We start from the raw sequence: 13,262 nt of genomic DNA, 5'->3' as shown, positions 1-13,262 counted from the left end.
CTTTTTCCTTTTATATTATCCTTGAAATGCAAAATTTCCAAAAACCTATATACGTCGACGCGCAATTTAAAAAGGAACATACGGTACCTGTCAAATTTCATGAAAATCTATTACCGCGTTTCGCCGTAAATGCGCAACATAAAAACATTTTAACATTAAGAGAAATGCCAAACCGTCGACTTGAATCTTAGACCTTACTTCGCTCGGTCAATCATGGTAGGCTCTACTGCCAAATATCTTGACATTTAAAATAGGACTAATTCAAGTCCCGTGAGTGACGAAGTAGTAATGTGTTTTAGTATTCTGTTCCTCGGAGTGAATCACAACTTGTTACTGTAAATGAAGAAAAACTGTTTTTTATTAAATAAGTAGCCTACTTTATTATATTGTATATGATTAAGAATTTATGTCAGTGGATCCTATAGTGAGGTCCACGTTATAATGGCAATGGAGAAACGTTGCCGAACTTCTGTCTTGTCAATGCCTTCTATAGACGGTGGAAGATACAGGCTTATTGATGTAATATTTACTGTTCATTCTCGTTTTAAATAATCAATTATATTTTATTAAGCAATAAATTATATTTTTCAATAATTTCATAATGAATTTTCACAATTTAGATGAAATATTTTGTTAGTTAATTATGAATTCTACATTGTTAAAAGACGATCTGGCAACAGAGCAAAGCAAGAAAGAGATAGCGTTATCAACTTTTCTGAATGATAGACAAGGATAGCAATACCATTATAACGTGGACCTTACTATAGAAAGTTTCAGTAAACTGTTGCCTTTAAATTTTCGAGTTGCATCCATTCTCTCTGATATCAGTTGCACAGCAGGAGCACATACTATAGTGTTGGCTACATAATAATATAACATATAGTGAACGAAGCTGCATTTGACTGTGACCTGCTCGTCATGAAGTGGTGCCAATTTGCTCATTCAGTAACGGGATGATAACTTCAAGTGGTTGAAGGTGAATTTTGAAATTGAATCATTGGTTACATCTACATCCTCATTGGAGGAGCGACTTCTATTGGACGATGCACAACTGATTGGATGGGGACTCGAATGCTGAATCTCGATCAAGTGACGGGTTAGTGTAGGTAACGTATGTGCTACATAATTTGAAAACATGACATTGACTAGTGAATATGTGATAAGCCAGGAGCCTTGTCTCTTACAATCTGTATGATTGATGAGGTAAAAATTAGCTTGTGTTTTTCCTCCTAAAAAACCTGTGTTGACTGGACTTTTATATTTCTAATAGTTCACCAAATGCGGGTGCGGGATCAATCTTGAAAGTTTGTTGCAAGTGAAAAGTACCGTAGGTTGTTAACGCATATTGCGCTAAAATCACTAATTTCAGGCAATTTTTCACCGAAAAATATATTTATTCTATATTATAATACAGTTTACGTTTACAGTCAGTGTAAGTAGGGCTATACATTTTGCCTCTATCATTTTTCTCTATATTCATATATGCGTCTATCAAATACATTAGATTTTATATTATAACGATCAATGATAATGAATCATTAATTCGTTCAATTATAATTTTTGGTTTTGCCAATTTGGATGCCCGCCAAAACTACTTTTTGACGGCAACACAATGTCATAACAAAGTAGGAGAACATTCTCCTCTTCTCTGTGATGTCATTAAGCTATTAGTGTCATTCTGTCATTGTTTTGCTTTGGTGATTTGCACTGCTGTAGGCCTATCAGTTGACTGGCATTCACTTTCAAGTTTCACTTGACAATCGCTTATCTATTCCGGTAATTTTTGTGTGCTTTGCATTCATCGCATCACGCCACATCATTAACACTGGAATGTTGAGTACAAGGCTTCAAGCCAATTTAGTTTTCTGTTGTTGGTAAGCAACAAGTGGTTTAGGTACAGTACACGGACCAGCGGAGCCGACTATATAGAATTATTGGGGAAACAAATGTGATGAACGGGTTTACTGTAGGCAAAATGAAATAAGGTCAGCTGATTCTAGAATTCTTGGAAAAATATATTTTTTTTCATTAAAAATAACAAATTTTTCTAGAAATTTTACACTTTCGAACAAAAAAAAACGTAAATGGAATTTAAATATAATCTCAATAATTACAGTTTTTGAATTCATTGAAACAGTTAAATTAAAATACATGAGTTTATTTGATCCTGTGTGATTATGTGGGAGGAGGGGGGTTTAGAAAGTGTCTTGCCACCCACTGCACGGTACCAGAATCATTTGTGTTTAAAGTTCAATGATTGGCTTAGATACCAATAAATTGGTAATAAAAGTTAGTTACCATAATAATTATTACTAACTCATTTGTTGATAAGCCCCTAAATTTTTATATATTTATAAATAATATAAATTAAAACAGGAAACACACGACATGGGTTGATTAAAAACACTTAGAAACATACATTATTGTTTGGAATTCCCGACGAGCTGTATCGCCTTCTTCATCCATGTAGGGTGTCACCCTACAAAAAATTGAGGAATGGCATTGACATCTTTTTTGAATTGGTACCTATATTTTTATGAGGTGACGGGTTGTTACTTCCCCTGCCTTATTACCATAGGTAAGAAAAGTATTGCTTTCCGAAAAAAATTAATGTACCCCAATTTTTTAAATTTCTATACGTTCCAAGGTCCCTTGAGTCCAAAAAAAGTGGGTTTTGGGTATTGGTCTGTATGTGTGTGTGTGTATGTGTGTGTATATGAGTGTATGTGCGTCTGTGTACACGATATCTCATCTCCCAATTAACGGAATGACTTGAAATTTGGAACTTAAGGTCCTTACACTATAAGGATCCGACACGAACAATTTCGATCAAATGCAATTCAAGATGGCGGCTAAAATGGCGAAAATGTTGTCGTCAAAAACAGAGTTTTTGGCGATTTTCCCCAACGATTTTGATTAAATGTATACCTAAAATAGTCATTGATAAGCTATATCAACTGCCACAAGTCCCATATCTGTAAAAATGTTAGTAACTCCGCCCCATCTATGCAAAGTTTGATTTTAGATTTCCAATTATCAGGTCTCAGATATAATTTAAACGAAAAATTTTGAGTGGAAAAGATTGAGCATGAAAATCTCTTCAATTAATGTTCAGTAACATTTTCACCTAAAATTGAAAATAAGCTTGAAATTTGAGAAAATGTGATTACTCAATTGCAAACTGTTAGCAACTGTTGATTCTATTAAATCATTCACTGTGAAGAGATAACAATATCGTGTGTATCCAGCGTTATTGTCCTGTCACCAGCTGGCTCAGATCTTTGAATAGTAAACTTGTGATGCGCGTGAACACTAGCGTCAGGTGATCAATTTTCATAACGGCTAGGAAAGTTATGCGTGTGCGCCACACCAGATTTTTTAAAATTATTTTCTGAGACGAAAGTTTGTCTGGGTGTGAGGTCCACGTTATAATGGCAGTGGGGAAAGATAGGAGAACAACGTTGCCGATCCTCTGTCTTTTCAATGCCTTCTATAGACAGTAGCTGATACAGGTTTATTGATGTAATATTTACTGTTCATTCTCGTTTAAAATAATCAATTATTTTATTAAGTAGGAAATTATGTTTTTCAATAATTTCATAAAGAATTTTTATAATCAAGATGAAATATTTTGTCAATTAATTATTAGTTCTACAATATTAAAAGACGATCTGGCAACAGAGCAAAGCGAAAAAGAGATAAAGCTAAGCGCTTTGTTGAATGATAGACAAGGATAACAATACTAATGCTAATCAAACACCGCCATTATAACGTGGACTTTCTTTCAAGATGGCAGATTTCGGCGCCAGGATTATAGCCGACTTTGACTTTCCATTCTGTATGTATTCTGTTACTGTGACTTGTCAGTTCGAGTCAGTTGTCTTGTCACTTGTCATTGAGAATATTCAGTTGCGTGCGCGTTGAGGTTGAGTGAGTATAGTATAGTATTGAGGTTGAGTTGTGTGTTTGTATGAGTGAACAAAACAAATATTGGAATACATAGCTGATACTCTACAACCGCTACAGTATTGCATATTTTTAACTTGAAATAATTTATTGTGCTGTATTGAAAATTATTGCATTTGCTTCATAATTCAACGTTGATTGTACTTGGTGCAACTTCCTTGTGACACTGTAAGTAAAATACCTTTGTGAAAGTCAAGATAAAATGATTAATTTGAAAGCATTATTAACTCTGTTGTTCAAAAAGTAAATATTTGTCAATAGACCATAATAATATATTGTCAAATAGATCATAATGACTAGTTGTACAGGAAAGTTTGAGGTTAGCTCAATCTAATGTGGTCAAGGAGAGAATAAATAAAATGTAGAGCATTAGAGCAATGTCTGCTTCTAATATGTCAAAAACGATATGCCTAGTTATCTCAACAATTTTTGTAAAGGCTTTAATATACAGTTTTGCGACATCGAGTGTTGAAAGTTTTGATTTTTGCTTAAAATAAAGAACAAGGCGCCTCATTTTTTTATTCTATTTTATTTAAAAGTTTGTGACGATACATTATAATACATACTGGTTCTATAAACTCCAATTAATTATTGTTATTTTTGAAGGGACGGATTCAAGGATCCTAAGGTTCAAAGAACCCCACACGTCAACTGGAGCTTATTGTTCTCCAAAGTACGTTAGTTAGGCAAATCAATACTTCTGTCCTTTACAAGATCCAGGAGTTTTCCCCTTTACTAACATTCCATTTATCACCTGGTTGCTTGTAGCCAAACAGAACCTTTCACATTGCCCCTGGTCTCTCGCAATCCAGTGTGATATGCTTGACAGTCTCTCCAGACTGATTGGTCCAGGTGACCTACGTGAGTTCCAATCCTGGCCAGGTCCTTCCGCAGAGGGAGGGGTTGCCAAAATGCCTCTATGGCGCCTGGCCACCCTTGACTCAGCCTCTTAACCAACATTTATTTGTGCCTGGAGTTCACCTATCTCTGGTCTCTTGGGTTTTTCTTTTTGCCCCTCCGAAACTTTGCAGGGTCAAAAGCCTCACCTCTTCCAAGAAGTTTTGCCTGAATGGCTCCCCTTCTTTGAGCAGTGGTCTGATAAGCTCATCCTTCCTCTCCAGTTGGGATGGTGTGATTGAGCTTACATCATACATGTAGTGATCAGTAGAAGCCTTCTCAATGTTGATAGTCTCTACATAAGAGTGCAACAGAACCTCCTGTGTTCCTGAACCACCCATTTCAGATTGAGGAACATGCCCTGATGGGGCAGATCCCGATGGGTTTGTAGGCAAGGCAACTTCTGGAGTTGCCTTGGGGTTTGGTTTGTTCATAATAATAATAATATAATAATAATAATAATAATAATAATAATGAGTTTCTGTTCATGGCGTGGTCATAAGTATGGCCACAAGTGAACAAGTCAAGAACATAAAAAACTGCCATAAGACAGGTCAAGAACAAAAATACACATCAAACACAAAAAGCAGCAAGCAGAAGAGGCAGCAAGACTAATGCAAGAAGTATCTACTTACAGTCTGAGGATCACAATCATAGAACTCCCTCATAGAATAGAAGGGGTTCTCCTGAAGGAAAGCCCTCAGTCTCCTCTTCAAGACTGTCTCTGACAGAGTCCTGGCTGAAACTGGCAGCTTGTTCAAAATTTTAGCTGGCTGGTAGATGAGGCTGCTCTGGGTCCTCCCCAATCTACAATATGGCAGGTCCAGCCTCAGCCTGCTTCTAGTGCCATGATCATGCACATCACTCGGCACAGTACTTCATGTGGTTCTCACGAACAGCTAGGGAAGTGGAGTCAACCCAGACAGAGCCCCGTATGTCCAGGCAAGGCTAAATACTACAGGAGGGCGCCTGGTATCTTGCAGGCACCGTTAGAGACACCATATAAGAGCATCACCCATCAGCACGGTCCACATCACACCTTGGGTTGGCCTAAGAAGAAGTAAAAATAAGGCCAAGGAAGGCCTACAGATAGAATAAAGAATGGCACAAAGCCAAGTCAATGGAAAAAGTGCCATTCTAGAAATGAATAGTTCCAAAGCATATTAAGATGAAGAATGGTTTTAGAAGAAGGGCTTTGGAAAGGGGGTCCCTTTTAGTCGCCTCCCACGACAAACCAGGATACTGTGGGTGTATTCTGGTTTTCAACAAATTCTTGAGTACGATGTTCGACTCAGCTCCCCCAACCCACAGGGGGCAAGTTAACCTAAGGGTGATTGCATAGTGAGGAGGTAGCCTAGAGGTCAAGATAGAGAAAAATCTAGTTTACCAGATAGATTGCGACAACAAAAAAAGGTGGTCAAACTATACATATAGTTTATTTTGGAAAGTTACCTACTGTCCTTTTGCACAACAAAATATTTATTCACTGAGTAGAATGGATTTCTCTTCAGCCAGATCTCAAAATAGTGTCTAAAAGCAATACCCAGCAGATTCTTGATTCTTTGCACTTACAGGTAGGACGTAGACGTTGTATAAGCACAGTTCAAATATAGGGAAGGAGTCCTTTCTCTTGTTGGCTCTGCAACGCGGTATATCAATTTCAAGTCTTCTCCTTGTAATATGTGAGTGAAGATCAGCTCTCAGCATATGACTGTCCATGACATGCAGCTTACTGGACAGTATATACTGATTGAAGGCCGAAAGGATTCCCAGTTCAACGAAGATTGGTCTACACAGTGCTTGCGATGCCCACAGAGTGCTTTCTTCTCAGCACACTCTTGCAACTTTCCGCATGCCCTTCTCTTTTCTGCTGAGAAGGGCTCTGAGTCTACATAGCAAGTAGATTACTCGCGCCAGTCTGGTGCAAACTCCATCGATTTGGTTTGCCATTGTTAACTTCAATCAAATTTAGAGTCAATGTCAAATCCCAGGAGAGTAGGTGTTTTGTGCCGATTGAGCATCAATTTAACACCAAGGTCAAGGTCGAATTCAAGGTCAAGGTCGAATTCAAGGTCGAATTCAAGGTCAGGTCAAGGTTGAGAGATGCTATCTCAACCACCACCCCCAACCACTGAATTCTCTGTTGGAATGAGCCCAGTATTTATAGTAATTTTATCCAGTTCCACAAACATGTTTGAACAGGTCTGTGAAAATCTAGAGAACTGATAACAGACATGTTTGAACAGGTCTGTGAGAATTGATAACATACATGTTTGAACAGGTCTGTGAAAATTGAGAGAATTGATAACAGACATGTTTGAACAGGTCTGTGAAAATTGAGAGAATTGATAACAGACATGTTTGAACAGGTCTGTGGAAATAATTTGATAACGTTATACAGAACAGGATTGAGGTCAAATTTAAGGTCAAGGTCAAATTCAAGGTCAAGGTCAAGTTCAAGGTCAAGGTCAAATTCAAGGCTCATTCCAACAGAGAATTCAGTCGGGGTGGGGTGGTGGTTGAGATAACATCTCTTGACTGGAGAATATCCAGTAGATTTTTATTCTCCCACTACCCTTGCACTAGGTAGACTCAATTTATTAGTTTTAGATTGGTTTCACATTAGATTAGATTTGATTGCAATAGATGGATTTAATACCTCTTGACTGGAGAATATCCAGTAGGTATGAGATCTCTTATTGCATTGGGAAGAGTATGAACTTCTCTTGCTGGAGAATATCCAGCGGTCATTACTCTCTCCCTTAGTTTTACTTGCAGTAGATATTTTATCCAAGTGGGGATCATCATTGACCTTGACCTTGAATTTGACCTTGACCTTGAATTTGACTTCTGGTTGTATACCTAGTGGGAAATAATAATGGTATTAGGCCACACCTCTTAGGAAGGGGGAAATTTAATTAGGCCACACCTTTTAGGGGTGTGGGGGAGGGAATTGAATTAGGCCATGCCCCCCTAATAAAAATATTTTCCTCAGTGTTTAATAGAAATTCTTGCTGTAAACATCTCCTCCCTGGCCTATGGGGCGGGGTGGTGGTTGAGATAACATCTCTCAACCTTGACCTTGACCTGACCTTGAATTTGACCTTGACCTTGAATTTGACCTTAAATTTGACCTCAATCCTGTTCTGTATAACGTTATCAAATTATTTCCACAGACCTGTTCAAACATGTCTGTTATCAATTCTCTCAATTTTCACAGACCTGTTCAAACATGTCTGTTATCAGTTCTCACAGACCTGTTCAAACATGTCTGTTATCAGTTCTCACAGACCTGTTCAAACATGTCTGTTATCAGTTCTCTAGATTTTCACAGACCTGTTCAAACATGTATGTTATCAATTCTCACAGACCTGTTCAAACATGTCTGTTATCAGTTCTCTAGATTTTCACAGACCTGTTCAAACATGTTTGTGGAACTGGATAAAATTACTATAAATACCGGGCTCATTCCAACAGAGAATTCAGTGGTTGGGGGGCGGTGGTTGAGATAGCATCTCTCAACCTTGACCTGACCTTGACCTTGAATTCGACCTTGACCTTGAATTCTACCTTGACCTTGAATTTGTCCTTGAATTTGAGCTTGAATTTGACCTTGACCTTGGTGTTAAATTGATGCTCAATCAGCACAAAACACCTACTCAGGAGTTTTACTGTTGATTTATGAGCAGAGTTAGCAAGGCAGCCAAGACCACAGCCTAGATGCTTAGTCTTCCACCCATTCAAGCAGAGTCTATTTCTACCAAACCACTGCTAGGCATTACGAAAAATCTGCTGAGCCCGCAATCCAGCCAGTTTAACCGTCTGCCCTCTGAAGAAGATTGTGGTGTCATCCACAAACATCAGCACCGGTCCAAGTGACCTAAGATCATTGATCATGACCAAGAAGAGGACCCATCACCGATCCCTGTGGTACGCCATGATTAACCTTCATAGGCTATGAGAGAGCACCTCTAATGGATATCATCTGCTTTCTTCTAGTCATGTAGGACTTGAGGGTCACAAGCACCTTATCACTTAGTCCATAACTGGCAAGAAGGATTCCATGAGGTAGGTACACAATACCACAATCAAGGCACAAGGCCTTGCTCAGATCAGCACACTCGCTCAGGTGCACACGATCCCTCTTCTCAAAGGCTTTAACAATATAATCAGTCATTTCTGTAAACGTGTAAGTTATCTTCCGCTCCTAAAGTCTGATGCGGTGCATCAGAGAAAAGGTGATTTCTTTCGAAGTGGAACACAAGCTGTTCGTTCCTTCATTAGGGCATCAAACATATTACCCAACTCAGGTACCTCAATGTAATACAAATAAATGTTGTGTTATATGGTGTGCCCATCTGAACAAGGACAGCGTACAATTGTTTCCAAAGTTAAAGGAAAGTCACATGTAAAAGCAGCTTTGAACTTTTCAATATGCGATGCTCTCCCTCCACCTCTGTATCGACCTCTCCCTTTATCTATACCTCTACCTCCTCACTAAGTGATTTTACGGGTAATGAAGTTTCTTATTATTCCATACAGACTAATTTTCTTATCAATGGTCAATATTAAATTGAGTGCTTTTGTATTCCCAAAATACAATCAATACAAAATCAATGACAGAATGTTATATTAGACCTTAGACCAATTTATATACAGTATACAGTATGTGCCAAAACAAAGATTAGCGGCATTGGATTTAGATGTATTGGATTTATATTCTTTATGTAAATATGGATAAGGATTAAGAATTTTGAAAACTTGCGTAAATTGTGTGAAAAATGGAAATTAACTTGAAAATAGCTACATTTTGGCATTTTGAGTGAACTTCTTGATTGCAGCTAATTTGAAAAAAACAAGCGGGCGTCAACTAATTCAGTCTTGGCATTTTTATCGCAGTGCAAATTACATTATTGATTTAGAAGGAAAAGCCAGTGTTCGCCAAAAAATTCGAACTTCAACTTATCTCGTTCTACTTTTGCACCTTTTATTGGATTAAAAAAATCACAGGTATAAAACATATTACATAATAAATAATAATAATATTTTATTTTCCCTAATATTTCATTACAACATGACACACACATTAAACACTGAATGAAATTTATATAAGAAAAATAATACATAACTAATTTACAGTACATTACGAAAAATAATTAGGTTGCCCTAAGGTTAGAAACCTGCTTTGGGTCAACCATCATAATCCATAATTTAGGCCTACCAACTTCTTGAAAGAATAATAAATTAATTTGACAATATTTTGCCAACATTTCAGATTGAATGGAAGAATGATGCAGTGGTGGAATTCAGATATGCTTGTCAAACCGAACATGGTTGGGGATGATGAATCAAAAGAGAACGGGATGAATGCATGGAAGAAGCACACTGTTAAAGAAACATCAGAAAAGGATAGTCCCAAACGAAAGTGGCACTTCAAAGTAAAAGTTGATCTAAATCCTGGCGAGGATGTCTGTGTGACTGGAAACTCAGAATCTCTTGGACTCTGGTCGATAACCAAAGCTCTAAAATTGAACAAAACTGAGTAAGTATAGTTTGAATAATGATTAATAATTGAAGCTATATCAATTATTAAGATATCATACTATTTTATTGAAATATAATAGTAATTTATTGAAGAAAAATAGCACAAGGACTACCTTATTATTTTATCTTTCAATGTTAGTACATTAGTTTCATTTGCATTGTAAATAAATGAATAAATGAATGAATAAAAAAATAATAGCCTACACTTTGAAATTTCCTTCAATCAAAATGAAATTCGAAATTGTTGAAGCTTAGATATTTTTATTAGAAATCATAATTTTATGCTATTTCTGTCTCACAAGAAATAAATGTTATTTCCTTCCTAATTGAGTTTTAAATGTACATTGATCTGTTTCTTCTTTTGACAAATTGGTGTTCAGCTGAAAATCTTAGTGTTTATGATTTAACTGCATGTTTGATCAATATTTCGGTATTTTTCATTAATATTTTTATATTCCAATATAGGAATTACTTTTTTTTCATGTTTCTATGTCATCTAGCAAGGAATTGCATGAACATGCATCCAGCTCAATACTCAAATATCGTTTGATAGTTTCCTAATAGTTGAGGATAGTTGATTTGAGGACGAATGTTTTCATGGGCTATATTTCCCTATTTCTCATCTTTATTGATATTTATTCCTCTGCAGATTTATTCAAACTGGATGATGAATGGATTGAAACTGAATAATTAATAATGTGTAACATCTACTACTGTACTTCTAAATTATTATCTCAATTGACACATTTTTGTGCAAATAGATTGATTTAAAACATTTTTGTTACTTTTTTGTAAATTATAATTTTAATTAAATTTGAGACTTCTCAAAAAAATAGTTAATTGAATGAACTAGTAATCAATCTTTTTCATTGTAGCCTACTAGGTTAAACACATTTTTAACAATAATTTTCCATGAAAAATTTGAAAAATGTCAAGTATGGCTTTATCTTGTCATTGGGCCTTGATTAGATACTTTAATTGTTAGAGATATAATTCACTAATAAAGCCTGACACGCTCATCTTCTCAAAATTTGTTATCTTCAAACATAATGAGCTACTTGGGTGACTCTTCAGGTTTCTGATTACTCAGCAAGATACATTTCATAAACAGAGTCGAACGATAAAAGTAATGAGGATATAAATACAATAAAGCAATTTTACTATTCTTATACCCGGTAGTACAAAAGACTTTCAACTTTCAATCCCGATTAAACGCCACTAGAACCAATCAGAGAAGCCTTCTTCTCAGAAATTTTTTTCTCTGATTGGTTTCTCGTGAAATTTAATCATGATTAAAATTTAACAGGCTTTTGTTCAACCAGGCCATATAATATTCAACTTGAGAACTTAAGAACTTGAGAACGGAAATATGAATAATTATTAATTTATTCTTATTTAGTTCTGAATTCTTATATGCTATTGTATTTTGAACTTGATAACACGAAAAAATGTGATGAATTATTATTTCATTAGCTGCCATTGTTTAGTGTATGTAATACTGTATTTTTATTACGTCCTAGCGAAGAAAATATTTACTCAGGAACGGTGGAGATAGCTGCAAATCGTGATGTTGAATACCGTTATGCAGTTTGTAGTTTTATTGAGCCAGACGTGAGTCATATGGATGAGGTGCAATGTGTTGTACGCCATTGGGAGACTTTCACACTACCAAGAGTTGCTAAAACGAACAGTAGGTTCATATACTCCAACTTCGCATAGTTAAACCTCAAATCTTTACTATGTTCTGTTTATCATGAATCCAACTTATACGTTTATTTCAAAGGTGATGGTTTCTTGATACATTCCGAGCTGCTTTGTATTAACACACTTTTTTATGTATTTGAAAACGACATGCAGTCAATTATTAAGTAAATAATTAAAATCTTTTACTTACTGACTGAAGTACTTTCAATCGTCTAGCGATCATTTTCAACAGTCATGTTTTGTCATTTTGAAAATGATCGCTAGACGATTGAAAGTCAGTAAGTAAAAGTTTTTAATTATTTACTTAATAATTGACTGCATGTCGTTTTCAAATACATAAAAAGTGTGTTTATTTTTAATTATTGAATGGATACCAGAATTGAAACTTGGCACTTGATGGAACTGTATGATTCAGCATACTGAATCCGAGTACTGATAATTGAATGAAACAGAGATACTGCTATCAATTCGATGAATCTGTTTTTCTCGCTGTGTTATAATTAATAAATCTTATTTTCCTAATATCAGTTTCATTTTTTCAAAATTGAGACAAAATAGGTGTTTTCGCTCCAGTTAGTAAATCTGTAAAGTGATTTTTGTTTTGCTAAAGCCATTCTAATCAACTTCAGTCACATATTATAGATTTGATGGTTGTCTTGCTTTATTAATATTTAATTAGTTTCATCTTATTAACTATCACATTAGATTAGAACCCGCTTATAAATGTATATAGGAAAATTGAACGTCTTGGAAAAATATTCAATTTAAATAAACTATTAAGTCATCATTTTTGAAACAGTATCTATTTGCTACAATGCTTCATTAGTATAGATTACGATAACTAATACAAACATTTAAAGTTTCCATTAGATTTTTATCACATTCATTCCAATATTAGTGAAATATTAATTTTTTTTTAACTGTTGAAAAATGTAGCTGTAGTGCTATCAATACTTCAGTTTTTCTACTCTCTATAGTTTACAAATTTCTCAGTTTACAGTTCTTCTTTCTACAAATATTCGACAATGTCAAGTACTTTTCAAGTACAATTCAATATGGATATCTAATACAATATAATCTTTACTATTACACAGCAAATTCAGTTCCTTATGGAATCCAACCCAATGAGAGTAATAACAAACTGCTTATTT

At 35.5% G+C, this 13,262-nt stretch overlaps 1 protein-coding gene across 1 annotated transcript in view; it reads left to right on the top strand.

Moving 5' to 3' along the window:
• The first annotated feature begins 1,061 nt into the window (after positions 1–1,061).
• LOC111055517 overlaps positions 1,062–13,262 on the top strand; it is a 37,524-nt gene continuing 25,323 nt past the window's right edge. Inside the window, exons 1-3 of the mRNA XM_039422965.1 lie at positions 1,062–1,203; positions 10,139–10,405; positions 11,928–12,097. Of these exons, the coding sequence (XP_039278899.1) occupies positions 1,199–1,203; positions 10,139–10,405; positions 11,928–12,097 (442 nt within the window). The 5' untranslated portion in view covers positions 1,062–1,198. The remainder of the gene's footprint in view (positions 1,204–10,138; positions 10,406–11,927; positions 12,098–13,262) is intronic.

The sequence above is a fragment of the Nilaparvata lugens genome, chromosome 3 (assembly GCF_014356525.2).
Source record: "Nilaparvata lugens isolate BPH chromosome 3, ASM1435652v1, whole genome shotgun sequence".
Lineage (NCBI taxonomy): Eukaryota > Metazoa > Arthropoda > Insecta > Hemiptera > Delphacidae > Nilaparvata > Nilaparvata lugens.
Note: the sequence above shows the minus strand (reverse complement) of the source record. Positions and strands in the feature narration are given on the sequence as shown.